Source organism: Balaenoptera borealis, assembly GCF_965194805.1.
Source record: "Balaenoptera borealis genome assembly, chromosome: 1".
NCBI classification, from domain to species: Eukaryota; Metazoa; Chordata; class Mammalia; order Artiodactyla; family Balaenopteridae; genus Balaenoptera; species Balaenoptera borealis.
In genome coordinates, this window is record NC_138860.1 from 81,626,947 (window position 1) to 81,650,430 (window position 23,484).

Here is a 23,484-nt window from a genome sequence, read left to right on the forward strand (position 1 = left end):
TACCTCTAGACTATAAACTTCACAGATACTTCTCGGTGCCCCCTCCCCTCTTAGGTAGGACAGAATAGTTGGAGTGGGCTAGAGTTGGATCGTTTCCTCCCCCCAGATCAGTTAGGCTTTGTTAAATCCCAGCAGGTTAGGCTCTGGTTAATAGTTTCTCCTGAGGGCAGACCTTGTTGGGAACCGAATGGTCTGGCATATTTCAAAGTGGTTCGTTTTCTCCTCCCACAGCGGGAATTAAGAGGGGACTTTTCTCATCTTGTGAACCTCTTAGAGATCCAGGAGATAAAACTCATAAAACTGTGGGAGAATCACAATAACTGAGTCCTCTTGGAGTTTTCAACTCTCAAACTTGTCTACATTGAGCCTCCAGCAATTTGTCAGAGTTCAGGTTTCCCTACCCTAGCACTCACTCATTCCACCAGGGTTTCAGCTCATGGGTTTCTGCTCTGGTAAATGATGATTCTCTGTCAGTCACTGCAGTTTTGGGGGCAGTAGTTTGCCCTGTGACCTCACTTCTATTATGGATATAAATGGTTGATTTTTCAGTTTGTTTAACTTTTCACTTGTTGTTAGGACAGAATGGTAACCTCCAAGCTTCTCCATAAACCTGTAATCAACAAACATTGCAATAGAATTGTGTATAATTGGTTTACAAGAGGACGAAATTGTGAATTTTCATCTACATCTCAGCTTTCATTGCCTGCAGACTAGTTTCAAAATCTTCCACGTAATAATAGAATGATAGGAGGAACTTTCCAGCACATATCATGTAAAAACGAATATATAAGGCACATCACTGTTTTAGTGGGTTCCAGTAAGCAAACTACTTTGAATAAGTTTTCCTGTGTTGATATTGTTATCTATAGAGTGTAACTTTAAAGCTTTCCTGTGTTCAAGTGCTCTTTTTAAACACATAATAAGGCTATCCCTTCCTGTTTCATTAATTTAAGTACCTGACAAGTTAATTTCAGAATCTCTTAGTATAGCAAGAATGATGAAAATAGCCTACTGTATTTCTGTTTACAGACTAATTCTGTAACTGAAATTCTATGCTATAATTCTCTAAACACACAACTTGAGGACATGAGCAAAACATCCTATTCTTAATTCCGAAATCATAAGTTAGGAGCTCATAAACTTCACTATGATTCTTCTGTTATCAGTATCAAATAATAATTTAAATTATTTTTCCTTTTTTTAAACTGATCTTCCTATTCTATACAAATTTTTTTTTCAGTCAGATTCATTCTGTTGTTATGGCGTGTGAGTTGCAGGTATCTTTCAACAAACAATCAAAACAGAATTTTAATTTTATCATCCCTTGCCATCAAGCATGCATGTCTGATGTGTGAGATACAGAAGTAGCATATTTAATTATATCATTAACATTTTGTTCACAGCAGAGTGAGATATTAGGAACAAGTTTTTCAATAAAATGTTTTCTCAAAAGAACTTTGCAACTTGAGCAAATCTCAAAATTTTTTTGTCATCAACTACAGAGGATGATTGGCGGTTTGTAAAAACACTTCAAAAAGCTTGTTCAAATTTTACGCCTCATGAATCGTCTCCATAAAGACATTTTAAGGCATTTAATTTTTTTGTATGGAATGAGAATAACCCTTGTTTTAGATGTTTTGTTCTCCTTTAACATTTCCTTCTTTTTTATACTATTTCTTATTATGTCCAGATTAAAATTAAATTATAATGGATAAAGATGATTTTTTTTGGAGTTTGCTCTCGTGAAATTTCGAGCTAAATTGACGTTTTGCTTTTATTTAATTTTCACACAATGTGAATAATTCCCAAATAGGAATTTTCTTGAAAGACTCAAGGATTGCTGAGAGTAAAATACTTCACTTAAAGGTTAATACGTTTAATATTATTTAGCTTAGTGTACTAAAATTTTAGGAAGATTAGAATTATGATATAGAGGACTTCCCTGGTGGTCCAGGGGTAAAGAATCTGCCTTCCAATGCAGGGGACGTGGGTTCGATCCCTGGTCGGGGAACTAAGATCGCACATGCCATGGGGCAACTAAGCCCTTGCGCCACAACTGCTGAGCTCACGCACCTCAATGAAAGATCCCATGTGCCTCAATAAAAAGAGCCCACGTGCTGCAACTAAGACCTGACGCAGATAAAAAAATAATATAATAAATAAATCATAAAAAATTATATAAATGCAGTTTTTATTATTCTGTCTTATATGATTATTTAAATTTTATTAGCATTTATTTACTTATTTAATATATTTATTTATTTTTGGCTGCGTTGGGTATTCATTGCTGCATGCAAGCTTTCTCCAGTTGTGGCGAGCGGAGGCTACTCTTTGTTGTGGTGCGTGGGCTTCTCACTGTGGTGGCTTCTCTTGTTGCAGAGTACGGGCTCTAGGTGCGTGGGCTTCAGTAGTTGTGGCTCGCAGGCTCTAGAGTGCAGGCTCAGTAGTTGTGGCACATGGGCTTAGTTGCTCCATGGCAGCATTTATTTACTTAATCTTAAGATAATGTTTATACACATTTAGATAACACACTCTTTGATATTTATATTGCCAGTCAGTTTCCTTGTTTATTTAACTATGTGATAGTTTTTATTTTAGACCATGAAATTAACAGCTTTCAGAATCATAAGTATTTCAGTACTAGTTATAGTTTTGCAGTAACACCTATACCTCAGCTTCTTTATTAAATGTTACCACATGATAACCATAAGGAAATTCTTCACTCCATGTTTCATATAGAATGCTCACCTGTATTTGAAAGTGAAAATTCAAATAATACCATAAATCTGAGTGGCATGCCTTGTTTGTATTACTAACAATGTTAAACTAATTGGTAGTAATCTATTCTATCATGTTGATTATTCACAAGTTTTGTGATGCCAGAAATAACATGGGAATAAGCATTTGCTTATTTTCTTTTTCTGGCCACGCTGCGTGGCCCTTGGCAGTGATAGCATGGAGTTCTAACCACTGGACCGCCAGCGAATTCCCAGGAATAAGTATTTGGTGGTTTGGCTTTCCTGAGACTGAAACCAAACTTGGTAAAAAATCTGCCTTCAAGTATTAATTCATAATATCTTTTATTTATTTATTTTTTGGCCACATCATGTGGCATGCAGGATCTTAGTTCCCCAACGAGGGATCAGACCCATTCTCCCTGCAGTGGAAGAGTGGATCTTAACCACTGGACTGCCAGGGAAGTCCCCATAATATCTTTTAAAAGGAGATATTTTACAACATTTTTCTACTTTTAATTTTTTTTCTGTCTCCCTGTTTGTAGCTTACCCTTTAATTAGATTCTGTGAATATATTTATAGAGGTCTCATTTATTTTCTTATTTTTCTTGTGCTTCTTGTCAGTCACTCATAATAATAGCAAAATATTGAAATCCCTATTTTTAAAATACATATATTTTCCCTTACTAGTGAGTTTGAACTTTTTTTTTCTTGTTCTACTATTCAGTTCTTTGCTTTGAATTGTCTGCCCGTATATTTGCTCTTTTTGAGATATTGGAGGGGTTTTTTGTTGTTATTTTTTTTAAAGCTACATCTCAGTCTTTTCCTTTATATATTTCTTGTTACCTTTCTCCCAGAAAAATTACCCCTACCTAGAGAAGAACTAAAAATTTACCTCCAATTTATTCTAAGCCTATTCAAGGTGGGCAGTCAGGACTAGGATTCTTCAGGGTCTGTACCCTCAGTGAGCCACCTCTTAAGAAGAGCTCACAATTCGAAATGAAAAAACAAGAAGGTTATCGAGGGACTTCCCTGATGGTGCAGTGGTTAAGAATCTGCCTGCCAATGCAGGGGACACGGGTTCGAGCCCTGGTCCGGGAAGATCCCACATGCTGTGGAGCAACTAAGCCTGTGTGCCATAACTACTGAGCCTGCACTCTAGAGCCCGCAAGCCACAACTACTGAGACTGCATACCACAACTACTGAAGCCCGCGCACCTAGAGCCGAGCCCGTGCTCCACAACAAGAGAAGTCACTGCAATGGAAAGCCTGTGAACTGCAACGAAGAGTAGCCCCCACTCCCTGCAACCAGAGAGAAGACCACGCATAGCAACGAAGACCCAACACAGCCACACACATACACAAAAAATGTCCAGGCAGATTTTCAAAAAGAAGCCAATGAAATATATATTCTAGATGTGAAAACTATATTTTCTTGATGAAAAATGCATTCATTGACATTTAAAAACAGTGAATAATTAGTTTAAGCATCCAATTTAGACACAGCTGCGGAGAGAATAGTGAACTAGAAAATAGCATTGAGAAAATTACCTAGAATGTAGCCAATCCAGAGATGTCAAATATGATAGGAAGAATAAGAGAAGATAAAGGATGGTAATAGGAAGTCCAGTATGTTCTAGTGGAGTCCTGAATAATAATTGAGGAGATGTAATATTTGCCAGGTAATTTTCCAGAATTGATTATTCATGAAGGACGAGTTCTGAAAAGGATTAATAAAGCTATATGTACACTGAGACACATCTTAGTGAGTCTGTAGAGTTATCAAAGACAAAAAAATCCAAAAAAAAATGAGAATTAGATAAAGGAATGACAGTTAAGCCAATATTAGGCCTTTAAACATCGATTAAAGGAAAGTAGGAAATCAGTTATATCTTCAAATACTGAGAGGAAATAACTGCCAGTTCATAATAGAGCTTCCTCAACATGTTTTAGCAGAATAGATTGTAGATTTAGTAAGATACTGTTTCCAGATATTTTGCTGGGAATTATAAAAACATAAAGTCACCTTCATGAAAAGGATGAAGGGTAAAACAACAATACAAGAGCTTAGGAAACAGGAGAGACCTCTGAAGGCACCCAGGGAGACAAATAGAGGGAAAAAAATCAATTATATAAAAGTAAAATTAGAAGCAGCACATGTGAAAACAGTGAGAAAGAAGGAACAAAATGGAAATGACCAAAGTTCAAAAGGATTGGAGAAGTGTGATATATATGGGGAAAAAAAGAAAATACAACATACGCATAATTGATATCTTTAAAGAAGAAGGCAGAAATTTTTATTTAGATCAGTCTTAAAGCCATAATGTAAGAGCATTTTTCACAAATAACAGAAAATTCATGGAAACAATTATTGTATTATTAGACTTTATCGGTAAAGCTAAGAATCTCTTTGTGAGCCAGGTCAAAGGATCAAATTACTTCGTAAGGATAAAATTCAAGATGTTCTCAAACATCAAAATCCAGAACCAAAGAACAGTGGAGCAAAATCCATAATGTCCTCAAATTGGACAGTTCATCTATACCAAAATAATAGTGACAAACATTTTTGAACACTTGAAATCAGGGAATGTTTTTCTCATTCTTCAAGAAACTCTAGAAAACAACCTTTAATCTTTTTATTAGCCACAGAGGAATGGAAAGGCTAAACAAAGGGACTGCTGTTGGTTTGTTAATTAATAAACAATGTGGAAATGAGAGAGAAATGAAGTCATTTAAGTATATACTGATTTCTTAATATATTATAGTAGGAGTCAGTGTCATTTGAAGTTGATAAAACTGATACAGTAAAAAACTGATACAGTAAAAATATGTCTAATTGGATAGTGAGGCAGCAACAGGAAGAATATGGTAATTTAATCACTGCTAATAGTAGAGTCAGCAAATATTGAAGGCTAAGTATATTATAAGTTAGTCTTTTGAACTTCTCTAGAACAGAAATATACATGTTCCAGATTTTTTAATGCAACAAAAAAGCACATTCCACCTAGTTAAAAAAAATATTCAGGCTATGAAAGGTCAGAGTAACAAAATATGGTATAACTGATTCACTTTGCTATACAGCAGAAACTAACACAACATTGTAAATCAACTCTACTGCAATAAAATTTTTTTAAAAAGTAACAAAATATGATAGTGTACTATTAGTCTACTAGGGTTGTCATAACAAAATATCACAGACCAGGTAGTTAAAAACAGGAAACAGAACTCACAGTTCTGGAGTCTGGAAGTCCAAGATTGATTTGCCATCAGCATTGGTTTCTGATGAGGGCTCTCTTCCTGGCTTAGAGACAGCCACTTTCTCACTGTTTCCTCCCATGGCCAAGTGTAACAAAAGAGATAGCTGAGCTCTCTCGCTCTTCTTTTAAGGACACCATTTTTATTGGAGTAGGACCCCACCTTTATGACCTCATTTAACCTTAAGTAAAGGCCTCCTTAAAGGCCCTCTCTCCAAATACAGTCACATGGGCATTAGGGCCTCTACATTTGAATTTGCGGTTATGCAGTTCAGTCCATAACAGATGGACACTCACAAAAACTGAACATACATACAGTAAGCTACCACAAGAAGTAAAAATAATATTTTCTCATCACAATGCAGAAAAACTAGAAATTAATAAAAAACAGTAAAAACTTTATGGTCTGGAAATTACCAGATCTCAGAATTTGTAGAAAATAAACAAAATAACTTTTGATTTTCATGGAAAGCTGTATTCAAAGGGAAGATACCTTTAAATATTAATTAAAAGGAAAATAATAAAAATAAATGGAATAAATCATTCAACTCAGTAGTTACCAAGAGAACAAAATAATCCTAAGAAAAGAAAACTGAGAAACCTGAAGGCAGAAGTGAACTAGAAAGCAAAGGCAGTAACTGTCCAAATAGTGGTTCCTTTGGGGGGAAATGAAACATATTTAGCAAGTCTAACCTGGAAATAAAGAAAAAGGAGGGAAAACAATATATAAAATAAGTAGTGCTAAAGGGCAAATAATTCCAGATACAGAAGTTAAAAGGAAACTATAAGAAATTTGTCTGCTTTTAATTATATCCAAATAAATGTAAAAAGTGAAAATGATTTTTAAAAAAAGATAATTTACTAAATCTGAGTTCAGAAATCAGAAAATTTTAACTGACCAATCACCATAAATATAATAGAGAAGTCCCTCAAAAAGCTCCTACTGTTGTCAAAAAATGCTGCTCTTAGATGGCTTTAGTTTAATTCTGTAAAACTTCAGAGAAAGATAATTTCAAAATTATTTAAATGTTTCAGAGCATAAGAAAGGAAGGAAAGTGAGTATAAAATTAATCCTAAAAACTTACAAAGATAGCACAAAAAGGGAAACTACAAAATAATTTTGCTTAAGCAAAAATTCAGGTTCTTCTGAATACGGGTAAGCTTCACTTTAGCTTACTTTTAAATACATATACAAGGAGGGCTACACACAGTCCCTTTTATATGTGTTGAATTAATTGAAGGTATATTACTCTGTTATTTAATTATACCACTGCTTAAGAATATACATCGATAATTTTTAGTGATAAAAACTTATCTTTTATAGTAAACAGTCTGTATAGTTCTATAATGACTTCATTTTAGTCTCAAGGTTACAAATAATTGCTTGGAACTTTAAATCTTTAAATGTCAGAGCAAAGTCTTTTGCCTGTCTTACCAAAAAGGCTTAATTAAACATATCTCAACTTAATTTGGGAAGATACAGAATAGATTTGCTTTACATTTTATAGAAACAAGTTCATAAATATTCACTTATCTTTACTGAATGTTGTGATATCTCTGTGCTTGTCTTCTTAAGGCATTCTGTGTCATTAACAACTGATAGCTAAGGCTGACAATCTCTGACTTCAGTTATACTTTCCTGAGTTAAAGAATATGGGCTTAAAATTTTCTTTTCCTCATATGTAGGCATAATGATGCAAAATGCTAAGTAAACTATCAGCATACAATTTCAGCAGCACATTAAAAGAGCTATGCATTATAAAGGGACAACACAAACAGTCCTTTTGGAATTGGGTAAAGGGTATACTGGACCTCTGTTTCATATAATTACATGTGAATCTACAATAGAGCTATATACCATTATGAATTGTGTTTTTTCCCCAGGAATCCAAAGGAGTACAATACTAGGAAATGTGTTACTATAATTAATTATACTAATAGGTAAAAAATAAAATAGGTATTTCCTTAATGTGTTAAATAGAAATATGTAAAAATATATAATGTATGTAAAAATATAAATGTATATATGTACACACATATGTATAATGCTTAATGAGGGGACACCAGGGCATTCTCATTAGACTGTGGATGAAGAGAATGCCCTTTTTCATCACTGGTATTTAATAATGTTAATGAGATACTAGTTAATAAAATTAGAAAATAGGAATTAGAAGGATAAAAATAGAAAAGGTAAAATTACTGTTACTTGCAGGTGATGTTATATACCTTGAAATCGCAAGAGAATCAGTCAAAAAAAATGATAAAAGAATTCAGTGAGGTAATTGACTAATAGAGAAATAAATGAGAAATCAGTAGCCTTCATACAAATGAACAGAAGTTAAAAGAGAAGAAGAGATTCCATTAGGAAAGAGATGAAATATCTAGGAATAAACTTATCAGGGTTTAATATTTAAAGGAAGAAAGCTTCAAAACACTAGTGAATTTTGAACAAATAGGAAAGCTTAAAATGTTGTTGAATAAAAAAAATCATAAAGATGTCTGTTGTCCCAAAATTTAATTGCACTTTTTTTATTGTGGTAAAATATACATAACGTCAAATTTACCTTTTTTACATGTACAGTTCTGTGAGCACTAAGTACATTCACATTGTTGTGAAAACCATCATTACCATCCATTTCCAGAACTTTTTCAGTCTTCCCCAACTGAAATTCTGTTAATTCCTGTTAAATAGTGACTCCCTATTCCCCCCATCCCCTAGCCCCTGGTAACAGCCGTTTTACTTCCTGACTCTTTGAATTTGACTTAATACTCTAGGTATCTCATACAAGTGGAATCATATAGTATTTGAATTTTTGTGACTGTCTTATTTCATTGAGCATAGTGTCCTTGAGGTTCATCCCTGTTGTAGCATGTGTCAAAATTTCCTTACTTTTTAAAGTTGAATAATGTTCCATTGTACATATATATACCGCATGTTATCATTCATCTGTCAATGGAGTTGCTTCCACCTTTTGGCTGTTTGTGAGTAATGCTCCTGTGAACATCAGTGTACAAATATCTGTTCAAGTCCCTCCTTTCACTGCTTCAGGGTGTTTGCAAATTTAACAATCAAAATTAAAGTAATACATACTTTTTGGCACCAGGTAAGTTGCTTATAAAATTTATATGAAAAAATAAGCAAGAGTAGTCAAGACACTTCTGAAAAGAACAGTAACATGTAGGAATAAGACATCAGATAATTAAAGTTAAAATGGTTAGAACATTGTGGTATTGGCGCATGGATAGAGAGAAAATTAATGACCCAGAATGGAGTATCTAGCAATAGAACCAAGTATGTACGAGAATTTAGTACATGAGAAGTGTATTTTGTATCAGAGGATGAATGATGAAATGATTTCATGTATATACATACACACATATGTATTAAACTTAAAGGCTGTATGGCTTTTCATTTCTTTTTCACTGCTATATTTCATTTGAGGATAAAAAGATGCCATTATATTCCACATTAAAAAAAAAGAAACTACTTTGATTCCACTTTATCTTCTAGCTCTGCCTCTTTATTTCTCTGTTTCCTTGCTGTTCTTCAGATTTCTCTCTGCCCATTCTCTTTTAAACCCATTCCAATCATGTTATTGTGGGATCTTAGTTCCCCGACCAGGGACTGAACCCAGGTCCCCAGCAGTGGAAGTGTGGAGTCCTAACCACTGGACCGCCAGGGAATTCCCATGTTTTTGCTCTTGTACTTTATAGAAACTGCCTTTACATGGTTACCAGTGACCATCCCCACGCCACAATGCTAAATCCAACAAAGAAATACGTGTTTTCATCTCTGACCTGTCAGCAGCAGTTGGCAGTCATCACTCTTGGAAATAAGTTTTTTTACTTCATTTCCAAGGTACCACACGTTCACTCACTGTGCCTCCCCCCCCCCCCACCTCTCGTTGCTACCTTCTGGCCTCCTCATTCTTTTGCTAGTTCTTCATTTTCTTGATCTTTTAATGTTGTAATGCCTCAGTGTTAGTCTTTAGTCCTCTACTCTTCTGTTTATATTCACCCTGTTGACTTAAAATATATATATACACAATGTGAGAGTTAATATATACACAACGTGAGAGTTAAGTTTTATTTGGGGCAAAACAAGGACTGCAGCATTTCAGATAACTGAGAAACTGCTGCTCCGAGGAGGTGAGGGGAGGAGCCAGGATATATAGGAGTTTTGCAACAAAGAGCAGGTAATTGGGAACGTCAAACGATTATTGTTAAAGAAAACCAGATATCTCAAGTTAAGGAATTTAGCGCTTTTCTATATATGGGAAGATGGAAGAGTCTGGGCTCACTAAAATCATTCCTTTGATATGCACCTGAGCTATCTGGGGCCTGTATTTTCACATCCTGAGTTTCCTCAGGGCTCACCACCGGGAGTGGCTGCAGTCTGATGGCTGCTAGATGGCAGGTATTCTTTTCAGCATTGAGTTTCCTCAGGGCTCACCAGCTCACGTTGGAGGGCTGCAGTCATTGGTGACTGTGACATCCTTTGTTTATTGACATGGCAGGAAATATTCCATTTATAAATATTCCATTGATCAACCCTCACCTGGTTATGTGAACCAGGCTCAAGGTTTTAAATATCTATAAGCTGTTGTTTTTCAAATTTGAATCTTCCTGTTCAGACCTCTTTATTTGGATGTTTAGAACACATTTCAATTTTAACATGTCCAAAACTGAACTCCTCATAGTCGTTTTCAACTCTCCTCCAACTACAGTATTTGTTACCTTTTCATCACTTCCAGTGTTTCTACCCTAGTCCAAGTCACTATCATCTCTTGTCTAGAAAGACTCCATGCTATTACCCTTAAATCCTTATAACTTTATGAAGAGAGCAGCTAGAGGGAGGGAATATTTGAAGATGTAAGTGAAATATCACTCTTCTGTTCAAAATCTTTTAGTGCTTTCCCATTTTTTTTCAGAGTAAAAGCTCAAGCCTTTATAATGGCCTAAAGGCCCTCCATGATAATAATAGCCCTTTCTGATCACATATTCTATTCTCCCTGAGTCAGTTGCTTAAGTCCTGCACATTAGCATTCCTGATGTTCCTGTAGATAACTTTCTCACTTCATGTCTTTGGTCAGATGTTACCTGATCATTGAGGCCTAGTCCAGTCACCTAACTCAATTTTGCAGACTCTCACAGCACTCTCAATTGGCTTTTCTTTTTCCCATAGCAATTAACACCTTCCAACAAGTAATATTTTAAAAGTTTATTGTTTTTCTTTATTGTCTTTCCCACTAAAATATAAGCTTTGTGAGAGTAGAGATTTTTGTCTTTACTGTTCTTTGTTTTATTTCCAACAGTGAGTGGGCACCCAATAAATATTTGTTGAATGAAGAATTAGGTCACATACCTCCTCTACATAAAACCTTCCAATGGCTTCCCCTCTTTTGGATTAAAACAAAAGTCTGTCCCCCTACCTTCTGCCTGACCACTCTTCCCTTGATTACTCTGGCAAACCTGGATTCCTTGAATTTATCAATATGAGGTAAGTTCCTGCCTCAGGGCCTTTGCTCCTGCTGTTTCCTCTTTTTAGTATTGTTCTTTTCTCAGGCAGCTACATAGACTCCTCCTTCACCTCCTTTGGGCTTCTGCACAAATGTAACCTCAATCAGGACTTTCCTGACAACCTGTTATTTTTTTAATTTTTATCTTGGCTGCGTTGGGTCTTCGTTGCTGTGCGCGGGCTTTCTCTAGTTGCGGTGAGCGGGGGCTACTCTTCATTGCGGTGCGCGGGCTTCTCATTGCGGTGGCTTCTCTTGTTGCAGAGCACGGGCTCTAGGCACGCGGTCTTCAGTAGTTGTGGCTCGCAGGCTCTAGAGTGCAGGCTCAGTAGTTGTGGCGCACGGGCTCCGTGGCATGTGAGATCTTCCCGGACCAGGGCTCTAACCCGAGTCCCCCTGCATTGGCCGGCAGATTTTTAACCACTACGCCACCAGCAAAGGCCCCTGACAACCTGTTTTAATATTGCAAATCCTTTCCAATCCTAGTCTTTCCTCTTCTTCTATGCTCTCTGATTTTCTCCATAGCCTATTTCACCATCTGATATACTGAATATTTCACCTATCTTTTTATTGCCTCTACCCCTATCATGCATTAGAATAAAATCTCTGCAGTGAAGGAGATTTTTTTTTTCCATTACTGTTATTCCTAGCGCTTAAACAATCGGTACTTAAAACTATTTGTTGAAAAAATGAGTTCCTGACGAAGCAAGAATTCAAGATTATAAAGTAAATTAAATCAATAGTGTTCTTGAATACCATCAGTTTAGAGTTAGAAAATGTAACAAAAAAATTATTCACAAAAGTAATAGTATTTATGAAATATTTAGAAATAAACTTGACAGCAAGTGTTTAGGATCTATATGGCTAAAATTATAAATATCTAGTAACACCAAAAAGCTTGACTAAATAGATAACATTTGCTTTGTTACTGTGGAGCTAAAGTTAATGTTGAGCTATCTTTTTTTCCTATTTTAATATATAAAGGTAATGCCGTGTGGAGTTTTTCAAAACTTTATATGAACTTCAAGGTCATCTAGAAGTATACATATGCAAAAACAACCAGGGAGCCTTACGAAAATGTTCTAAAGTTAATGGTTATGGTTGCACAACTCTGTGAATATACTAAAAACCATTGAACTTGTGCTCAGAAAGGGTAAATTTTATGGTATGTGAATTATATCTCAATAATGTTGTTATAAATAAAATAAGGAATTTCTATAGGATTACAAAAAGGAAAAAATAGTCTTTTTAAGTATTAAAACATACTGTAAAGTGTCCACATATTATTAGTGGCTCAGGAATAAACATAAATGTAAGTGAAGCAAAATGGAGAGCTTAGACCCAAATATGAATAAAAATATGTGAGAAATGTATTTCAAATCAGTGAATGTGAAATGAGAAATGGAAAAACTCTTAGAACAACGGACAAAACCTTTGCAGGTAAAAGCCGCTTCTCTACCCACAGATTATGTTTTAAAAATTCAAAATAGGGCTTCCCTGGTGGCGCAGTGGTTGAGAATCTGCCTGCCAATGCAGGGGACACAGGTTCGAGCCCTGGTCTGGGAAGATCCCACGTGCCACGGAGCAGCTGGGCCCGTGAGCCACAATTACTGAGCCTGCGCATCTGGAGCCTGTGCTCCGCAACAAGACAGGCCGTGATAGTGAGAGGCCTGCGCACCGCGATGAAGAGTGGCCCCCACTTGCCACAACTAGAGAAAGCCCTCACACAGAAACGAAGACCCAACACAGCCATAAATAAATAAATAAATACTTTTTAAAAATGTGTTAAATGTTTAAAAAAAAAATTCAAAATAGATAAATAATTTGAAGTAAAAGTAAGAATGAGACCATAAAAACATTCATTGAAAATGTGGTGAAGATTGTCATCTTTAGGAGGATGTGATCATTCCAATTATGCTACGAAAACAACTATAAAACTAAAGAGATTATTTTATCTAGTATAATGGTTAAGAGCTTTAGCTATGAAATCAGACTATGTTTAAAGCATACTTCAGTCACTCAATGGTTAAGTGACCTTGACCAGGTAATCTAGTATCTAAACTATTCCTATTTTTAAAAAAATAAATTTAATGAGGATAATTACATTAACCACATCATATGGTTGCTGTGAGGATCAAATGACAGAATATGTGTGGTACTTAGTACAGTTTTTCATATGTTTCTGAATACATTTAACTTCTTTTTAAGAAAAATAATAGGAAGTAGAAGGACAACCAGTAAATTGGGAGACAAATGTGCAACATGAGAGAAATAAATATTATTTCAAAAATATGAAGGGCTCTTCTAAATAAGAAATGATAAACTTCACAATTCAGAAAAATGACATGGACCTCGAACAGCTATTACACTGCTGAAAAAATATACAAGGCCTGCAAAATCACGTGACAGGATGTTTTGTTCATAATACCAGGCAGTAAGTGAAATGTAAATAGAAATGCCCCAAAAGTGTATCTATAGGTTGTGAAATCTTAAACACTGACAATGGCAATGAAAAATATTTTCTTCATATTTAGAACATTGACATTCACAAAAAGAAAACTCACATAGCGTAATGAGAAAACATTACAAGCCGTATAAGAACACAAACCAACAGTAGGGAAAGAGTCAACAGATGAGCATACACTTCACTACCAAAGAGCTGGAAATATTGAAACCATCTGAAAGATTTTGAAATGGTTAAAATGGGCAAAAAGATAACCATTTGATAAAAATAGGACGATAACAAATGGATTTGAAAATGAACCAAATAGTAATTAATCCTAGAAATAATGGCATTTGAAATGAAAACTCAGTGAGTTTATTGGAACAGTAAATGAGAGAGCGTATTTTCTGAAGATAACTATAACCAAATCACCCAGTTGTCAAGGTTTGTGAACATTAAGATTGACATGAATACTGTTAGTCTGATGTTTAATTTCAAAATTGTCAGAAGCAAGGTTGTCAGTTGTTACTGTTTCTGCCATAAGAATATCATTGCCTAAAAATGTAGAATATCACAAGTCACAAGGTATTATCTTGGGTTAGTGTTTATAAACTCTGAATTTTTATAATAAACTTTTTTCCATTAAAAAAGTCTTTCTTGATGCAGAGCTGTCCTACACGTGTAACAATTTATTATATGTACCCTTTTTAAAAAAAAATTTATTTATTTATTTGACTGCATCGGTCTTAGTTGTGGCGTGCAGGCTCTTTGTTGTGGCACGTGGGCTCCAGAGCACGCAGGCTCAGTAGTTGTGGCGCATGGACTTAGTTGTGCCGCGGCATGTGGGATCTTAGTTTCCCAACCAGGGATCGAACCCACGTCCCCCGCATTGGAAGGCGGATTCTTACCACTGGACCACCTGGGAAGTCCCTATTGTATATACCCTTTGATTAAGCAATTCCACTTTTAGAAGTTGAATTGAAGGAAATAATTGGACAAATAGGCAAAGATATATATAATTGGATGTTCATCATTATATTCCTTACAAGAAGAAATAGCTGAAAACTGGGACTTCCCTGGCTGTCCAGTCGTTAAGACTCCAGGCTTCCTCCACTGCAGGGGGCACAGGTTCAATCCCTGGTCAGAGAACTAGGATCCTGCATGCCTCACAGTGCTGTTTAAAAAGCAACCATTATGTGGTTGATTTTATGAATTTTGAACTATTACAAAACCATTGAATTGATAGTCTGACTCCATTTATTTGTGTAAAAGGGTGTCTTCCTCGTATTGTTTAAGTGGGCTATGAAACAGCAAGCATTTTTGGCCCCATTTTTTTGAATGAATGTACATGTATTTGAAGTATATGGTGAAGTATCTGAAATGTAAAATTGTTTATTTATGCATAGCAGTGTTTATACCTTCCCTCTTTTCTAATGAGCATACTTTTATCTTTGTTTTCAAGTTGAAGAAAATTATATGCCTAAAATGATGTTTTGATACAATATCTTTTTCATTGGCTAACATACTATACTCTTTAAAACGATACCTCTTACTACTGGTTGTCATTTTAAGAGGTTCTTAGAAAGGTAAGAGAATAATATTACCAGTACCAAATGTAGTTTTCAGCATCTTATTAATATTATCTCATTCACTCTGTTTATTCAGTGTCAGGATTTGGAAGAAAAAAATCTTTGAAACCAAAATCAAATTATCTGCGTTTTTTTGTTTTATTTTTATTTTTTCCTTCTTTAATCATAGACTATTTACTGTGGATACTAACTGTTTTAGGATGATTTTAATTAACCTGAGATATTCATTTCCATCAAAGGTGAAAAACCAGATTTCAGTACAGTCTTTTAGCAGGTTAAGGGAACTGGATGTTTCTACTTTTCTTTTAGACAGAATTTTTAGAATAACTTTTATTGAAGTGTAACATAAATATAAATGTAACAACTCAGTGAATTTTCACAAACTCAACCACCCATGTAACCAGCATTCAGTTTAAGAAATGAAACATTACCAGCACCCACCAAGATCTTGTGCTCCTTTCTCATCACTGCCCCACACCACGGGTAACCATTTTCCTGACTTTAAGTATCATAATTAGTTGTGCCTCTTTGTGAACTTAATATAAATGGAGTTATATAGTACACACTTTTATTCTGTATCCTTTCACTTAGTCTTGTTTGTGAGCATTATCTATGCTATGGTACATAGTCATAGTTTGTTCAGACAGATTTTTAAAGGTAAGTTTTAAAATGGAAGTGTCACAATTTTCAGGTATAAATATATTTTAAAATACTTAATAAAGCCTTTTAAGTTTTGAAAAGTAACTGTAAAAATACAAAATGGGAATATTGTTTCTTTAACAAGATGGGAAGAAAATGTGTTTCTTTAATCGCAAGCTTAATATATGTCAGTTGAATATGAAACTGTCAGAAAAGCCAGTTTCCTCTTGGGCAAAATTGTAAGGGTCCAGTCCAAAAGAAGAGATAGTCCCCTTAATTTTGAGTGAATCAAATATTGGTTGTATTGTGTTTCCTCCCTCCTGGGTTACTATTTTCATTAATCTTCTGTTTATTCTTCCATTTTTAATATAACCAGATATGTATATGTATTCATATTCCTATCTTCTTACACAGAAGATAGCATATTATAACCACCGTCCAAATTCTTGCTTTTTTCATTTAATAATACTTATTAAAGAGCATTCGATAGCAATATATTGATATCTTCTCTTTTTTTTTCCGGTTTTATGGTAGTCCATTGTACAGATATACTTTGATTTATTCAGCCAGTCCCCTGTAGATAATCATTTAGACTATTTTAGGGTTTTGCTATTAAAATGGTGGTATATTTTTAGCTTTTTGCAAACATTAGATTTTTTGCCAGTGTGTCTTGGGGTAGATCCCCTAAAAGTGGTCAAAGGAATAAATGCATGTGGTATTTTTCTAGTTATTGCCAATTTCTATTTTGTAGGGATTATACCATTTTACATACAAAATTTTTCCATATATGCATGAATTTGGTTTTGGGTTTTCTATCCTGGCCCATTGGATCTTTTGTCTTTTCATGTGCTGTACTGTTTTAGTGATAGAGGCTTTAAAAATTAATTTAATATTTGATACAGTTATCCCCTTCTTTTTAGATTTTGCTAGGTATTCTTGCTTATATATTTTTCCCAATGAATATTATAACTTTTCTTATTCCTGAGAGAATCTTGTTGGTATTTTTATTAGGATCACATTAAATTTATAAATTTGCTTAGGGGAAATTGTCAGCTTCATGTCTTCCTATCCACAAACACAGTATGTCTTTACATTTGTTCAGGTCTTTCATTTGTATTTTATAGTTAAGAAAGACTCTTTATGTCAGTTATACCTCATAAAGACTCTATGTCAGTTATACCTCAATTAAAAAAAAAAAAAAAATTTTGCTGAAACGTGAAGAAGAAAAAAATCTTTGTTATCCAAAAGTAAAACAGACTGTTGTGTGAAATGATAAATTCATTTGTAAAGTATATAATGAGGATTCATACATTAGATAGCAATTTATATTATGACTTAAAAGTTACTTCCAACTCTAAGATTTTATATAAAAACACATTCTAAAGAAAATATGAACGTATTTTATTGTCTTTTCTATTTTTCTCACATGAAGAGAGAACTTGACTGCTCATTCAAGATTATAATTAAGAATGTGTTACAGGAGTGAAAGTTGGTCAGGAATTGTCCTGCATTGGTTTGAAATCATTGAAATCAAATAAGGAGGTAGGCAAAGAACCATTATTTTAAACGAGGACCGTGGGATATTGTAACTAACAATATCTTTTCAAAAACAGTACATTCATATGCTAATGTATATTTAGTCCATGTAAGGAGAAAGTAGACTTTAATTTGCCTTTTTAAAACAATGTCAAAAAATACCATAGGGATATTTCTAAATACTCAATAATATGTATGTTCATATGGTTGAAAGTCAACAAAGATTACATCTTGATAGCCTCTGATATAGCAGTAGAGGAACTAACATACTGTGACATTAGTATAACATTAGTTAGGTTTTTTAAAAAAGCACTATTGCCTGTCTTATATCTGATTTGTCATCATTTAGTTTGTTTGATTGTAATGCTAAACTGAAATGGTATATAAGCTTTACTATCTCTGAAACCCTTTTCTTGTTCAAATTTTAGGATCCGTCAAAGTTGTACAAGAAATCAGGTGATGTTGCAGCCATTGAATGCCAGTCTGAGGAGAGCATCCATCTTCATTCACAGGGAGAAAACAATCCTTTGTCTAAGAAGCTTTCTCCAGTACACTCAGAAATGACAGATTACATTAATGCAGCATCATCTACTCTTGTTGGTAGCCGGGATCCTGATTTAAAGGACAGGGCATTACTTAATGGAGGAACGAGTGTAACGGAAAAGTTGGCACAGCTCATTGCAACTTGTCCTCCCTCCAAGTCTTCCAAGACAAAACCTAAGAAGTTAGGAACTGGCACTACTGCAGGATTGGTTAACAAGGATTTGATCAGGAAAGCAGGCGTTGGCTCTGTAGCTGGAATAATACATAAGGACTTAATAAAAAAACCAACTATCAGCACAGCGGTTGGATTGGTAACTAAAGATCCTGGGAAAAAGCCAGTGTTTAATGCAACAGTAGGATTGGTCAATAAGGACTCTGTGAAAAAACTAGGAGCTGGCACTACAGCGGTATTCATTAATAAAGACTTAGGCAAAAGGCCAGGGAATATCACTACAGTAGGACTGCTGAGCAAAGATTCAGGAAAGAAGCTAGGAATTGGTATTGTTCCAGGTTTAGTGAATAAGGAACCTGGAAAGAAGCTAGGACTTGGCACTGTGGTTGGACTAGTTAATAAAGACTTGGGAAAGAAATTGGGTTCTACTGTTGGCCTAGTGGCCAAGGACTGTGCGAAGAAGATTGTAGCAAATTCAACAATGGGATTAGTTAATAAGGACATTGGAAAGAAACTAGTGAGTTGTCCTATGGCAGGACTGGTCAGTAAAGATGCCATAAACCTTAAAGCGGAAGCACTGCTCCCCACTCAGGAACCACTTAAGGCTTCTTGTAGTACAAACATCAATAGTCATGAAAGTCAGGAACTTTCTGAATCCCTGAAAGACAGTGCCACCAGCAAAACTTTTGAGAAGAATGTTATACGGCAGAGTAAAGAAAGCATATTGGAAAAGTTCTCAGTTCGAAAGGAAATCATTAATTTGGAGAAAGAAATGTTTAATGAAGGAACATGCATTCAGCAAGACAGTTTCTCATCCAGTGAAAGGGGGTCTTACGAAACCTCAAAGCATGAAAAGCAACCTCCTGTATATTGCACTTCTCCGGACTTTCAAATGGGAGTTGCTTCTGATGCATCTACAGCAAAATCCCCTTTTAGTGCAGTAGGAGAAAGCAATCTCCCTTCCCCATCACCTACTGTATCTGTTAATCCTTTAACCAGAAGTCCCCCTGAAATGTCTTCACAGATGGCTCCTAATCCGTTACTTTTAAGTCCTACCACAGAACTAATGGAAGAAATTTCTGAATCTGTCGGAAAGAACCAATTTACTTCTGAAAGTACCCACTTGAACATTGGTCATAGGTCTGTGGGTCATAGCATGAATATTGAATGCAAAGGGATTGATAAAGAGGTAAATGATTCCAAAACTACACATATAGATATTCCAAGAATAAGCTCTTCTCTGGGAAAAAAGCCAAGTTTGACTTCTGAATCCAGTATTCATACAATTACGCCTTCAGTTGTTAACTTCACTAGTTTATTTAGTAACAAGCCCTTTCTAAAACTTGGTGCAGTAACTGCATCCGATAAACACTGCCAAGTAACTGAAAGCCTAAGCACTACTTTGCAGTCCAAACCATTAAAAAAAAGGAAAGGAAGAAAACCTCGGTGGACTAAAGTGGTGGCAAGAAGCACATGCCGGTCTCCAAAAGGGCTAGAATTAGAAAGATCAGAGCTTTTTAAAAATGTTTCTTGTAGTTCACTATCAAATAGTAATTCCGAGCCAGCCAAGTTTATGAAAAACATTGGACCATCTTCATTTGTAGATCATGACTTCCTTAAACGCCGATTACCAAAGTTGAGCAAATCTACAACTCCATCTCTTGCTCTCTTAACTGATAGTGAAAAACCATCTCATAAGTCTTTTGCTACTCACAAACTATCCTCCAGTATGTGTGTGTCTAGTGATCTTTTGTCTGATATTTATAAACCCAAAAGAGGAAGACCTAAATCTAAGGAGATGCCTCAACTGGAAGGTCCACCTAAAAGGACTTTAAAAATTCCTGCCTCTAAAGTTTTTTCTTTGCAGTCTAAGGAAGAACAAGAACCCCCAATTTTACAGCCAGAAATTGAAATTCCTTCCTTCAAACAAAGTCTGTCTGTGTCTCCTTTTCCAAAAAAGAGAGGCAGACCTAAGAGGCAAATGAGGTCACCAGTCAAGATGAAGCCACCTGTACTATCGGTGGCTCCATTTGTTGCCACTGAAAGTCCAAGCAAGCTTGAGTCTGAAAGTGACAACCATAGAAGTAGCAGTGATTTCTTTGAGAGTGAGGATCAACTTCAGGATCCAGATGATCTAGATGACAGTCACAGGCCAACTGTCTGTAGTATGAGTGACCTTGAGATGGAACCAGATAAAAAAATTACGAAGAGAAACAATGGACAATTAATGAAAACAATTATCCGCAAAATAAATAAAATGAAGACTTTAAAGAGAAAGAAACTGTTGAATCAGATTCTTTCAAGCTCTGTAGAATCAAGTAATAAAGGGAAAGTGCAATCCAAACTCCATAATACAGTGTCAAGTCTTGCCGCCACATTTGGCTCTAAATTGGGCCAACAGATAAATGTCAGCAAGAAAGGAACCATTTACATAGGAAAGAGGAGGGGTCGAAAACCAAAAACTGTCTTAAATGGCATTCTTTCTGGTAGCCCTACCAGCCTTGCTGTTCTTGAACAAACAGCTCAGCAGGCAGCTGGGTCAGCATTAGGACAGATTCTTCCACCTTTACTGCCTTCATCTGCTAGTAGTTCTGAGATTCTTCCATCACCTATTTGCTCTCAGTCTTCTGGGACTAGTGGAGGTCAGAGCCCTGTAAGTAGTGATGCAGGCTTTGTTGAACCCAGTTCAGTGCCATATTTGCATTTACACTCCAGACAGGGCAGTATGATTCAGACTCTTGCAATGAAGAAGGCCTCAAAGGGAAGGAGGCGGTTATCTCCTCCTACTTTGTTGCCAAATTCTCCTTCTCACTTGAGTGAACTCACATCTCTGAAAGAAGCTACTCCTTCTCCTATTAGTGAGTCTCATAGTGATGAGACCATTCCCAGTGATAGTGGAATTGGAACAGATAATAACAGCACATCAGACAGGGCAGAGAAATTTTGTGGGCAAAAAAAGAGGAGGCATTCTTTTGAGCATGTTTCTCTGATACCCCCTGAAACCTCTACAGTCCTAAGCAGTCTTAAAGAAAAACATAAACATAAATGTAAGCGCAGGAATCATGATTACCTCAGCTACGACAAGATGAAAAGGCAAAAACGAAAACGGAAAAAGAAATATCCCCAACTCCGAAATAGACAGGATCCAGACTTTATTGCAGATCTGGAGGAATTAATAAGTCGCCTAAGTGAAATTCGAATCACTCATCGAAGTCATCATTTTATCCCCCGAGACCTTCTGCCAACTATTTTTCGAATCAACTTTAATAGTTTCTATACGCATCCTTCTTTCCCCTTAGACCCTTTGCACTACATTCGAAAACCTGACTTAAAAAAGAAGAGAGGGAGACCCCCTAAGATGAGGGAGGCAATGGCTGAAATGCCTTTTATGCACAGCCTTAGTTTTCCTCTTTCTAGTACTGGATTCTATCCTTCTTATGGCATGCCTTACTCTCCCTCACCCCTTACAGCTGCTCCCATAGGATTAGGTTACTATGGAAGGTATCCCCCAACTCTTTATCCACCTCCTCCATCTCCATCTTTCACCACTCCACTTCCACCTCCTTCCTATATGCATGCTGGTCATTTGCTTCTCAATCCCACCAAATACCATAAGAAAAAGCATAAGCTACTTCGACAGGAAGCCTTTCTTACAACCAGCAGGACTCCCCTTCTTTCCATGAGTACCTACCCTAGCGTCCCTCCCGAGATGGCCTATGGTTGGATGGTCGAGCACAAACACAGGCACCGTCACAAACACAGAGAACACCGTTCTTCTGAGCAACCACAGGTTTCCATGGACACTGGCTCTTCCAGATCCGTCCTAGAATCTTTGAAGCGCTATCGATTTGGAAAGGATACTGTTGGAGAGCGCTATAAACATAAGGAAAAGCACCGGTGTCATATGTCCTGCCCTCATCTCTCTCCTTCAAAAAGCTTAATAAACAGAGAAGAGCAGTGGGTCCACCGAGAGCCTTCAGAATCTAGTCCATTGGCCTTGGGATTGCAGACACCTTTACAGATTGACTGTTCAGAAAGTTCTCCAAGTTTATCCCTTGGGGGATTCACTCCCAACTCTGATCTGGCCAGCAGTGATGAACATACAAACCTTTTCACAAGTGCAATAGGGAGCTGCAGAGTTTCAAACCCTAACTCCAGTGGCCGAAGGAAATTAACTGACAGCCCTGGACTGTTTTCTGCACAGGACACTTCATTAAATCGGCCTCACAGGAAGGAGCCGCTGCCTTCCAGCGAAAGGGCAGTACAGACCTTGACAGGTAAGAGGGTTATTTTGTTGCCTGTTGTTTGTGTTAGAGAAATGGTGTATTTTGCCTACTGGTTGCCTGATACATGTACATGAACTTTTAATAGCTCTAGTGTTTTTGTTTTTATAAATGTATTTTGAAATGTTATCTTCCAAGTTTTTGTTTTCAGTAGATGTGAGAAGTAAGATAAGGCATGTCTTTGCATTAATTTTGAATTTTGAGAAGAGAGATCATTATCAAAACAAACGAGATAATACTCAACTTTTTAGAAATCAGGAAAAATGATTTTCTTATGCAAAAAGGCTATTACACGGTTTCTTTAGTGAGAAATGGCTCAGATATCTGGGTTTTTTAAAAAATTTTATTGAAGTATAGTTGATTTACAGTGTTGTGGATATCTGTTAATAGCTATGCAGGATTTTTAATATATACTGATCCAATTTATAAGTGTTTCTGTGTTACTGGAAGAATATGTTGTTAACTCTGTGTGTCTCATAATAAAAATCTAAACAGTCAAAACTGTCAACTTTGGGGAATTCCCTGGCGGTCCAGTGGTTAGGACTCTACGCCTTCACTGCTGCAGGCCCGGGTTCAATCCCTGGTTGGGAAACTAAGATCCCACAGGCCATGTGGTGCAGCCAAAAACAAACAAACAAAATTATCAACTTTGTAAAATTTAACTCAATATTTAGTGGGACTTCATTTTTCAGAGTACCTTTAGGTATCTTCATAAAGGCTGCTTAGGTTGAATGAAGTGACATAAAGCAAATTTAGGTAATGCATTTGTAATGT

General features: G+C 36.0%; 1 protein-coding gene across 14 annotated transcripts in view; it reads left to right on the plus strand.

Moving 5' to 3' along the window:
• Window positions 1-23,484, plus strand: part of ASH1L (ASH1 like histone lysine methyltransferase) — a 210,429-nt gene that overhangs the window by 41,862 nt on the left and 145,083 nt on the right. For 12 of the 14 annotated variants that reach the window (XR_014231541.1, XR_014231542.1, XM_082342010.1 and 9 more), the window contains one exon: window positions 18,141-22,704. Coding sequence is in view for 11 of the 14 variants with exons in the window: in XM_082342010.1 (XP_082198136.1) it covers window positions 18,141-22,704 (4,564 nt within the window). In the remaining 3 variants the exon portion in view is untranslated. Of the gene's footprint in view, window positions 1-17,608; window positions 17,719-18,140; window positions 22,705-23,484 lie in introns of those variants that run through there. The other 2 variants (XM_082342016.1, XM_082342008.1) reach the window with 2 other exon arrangements.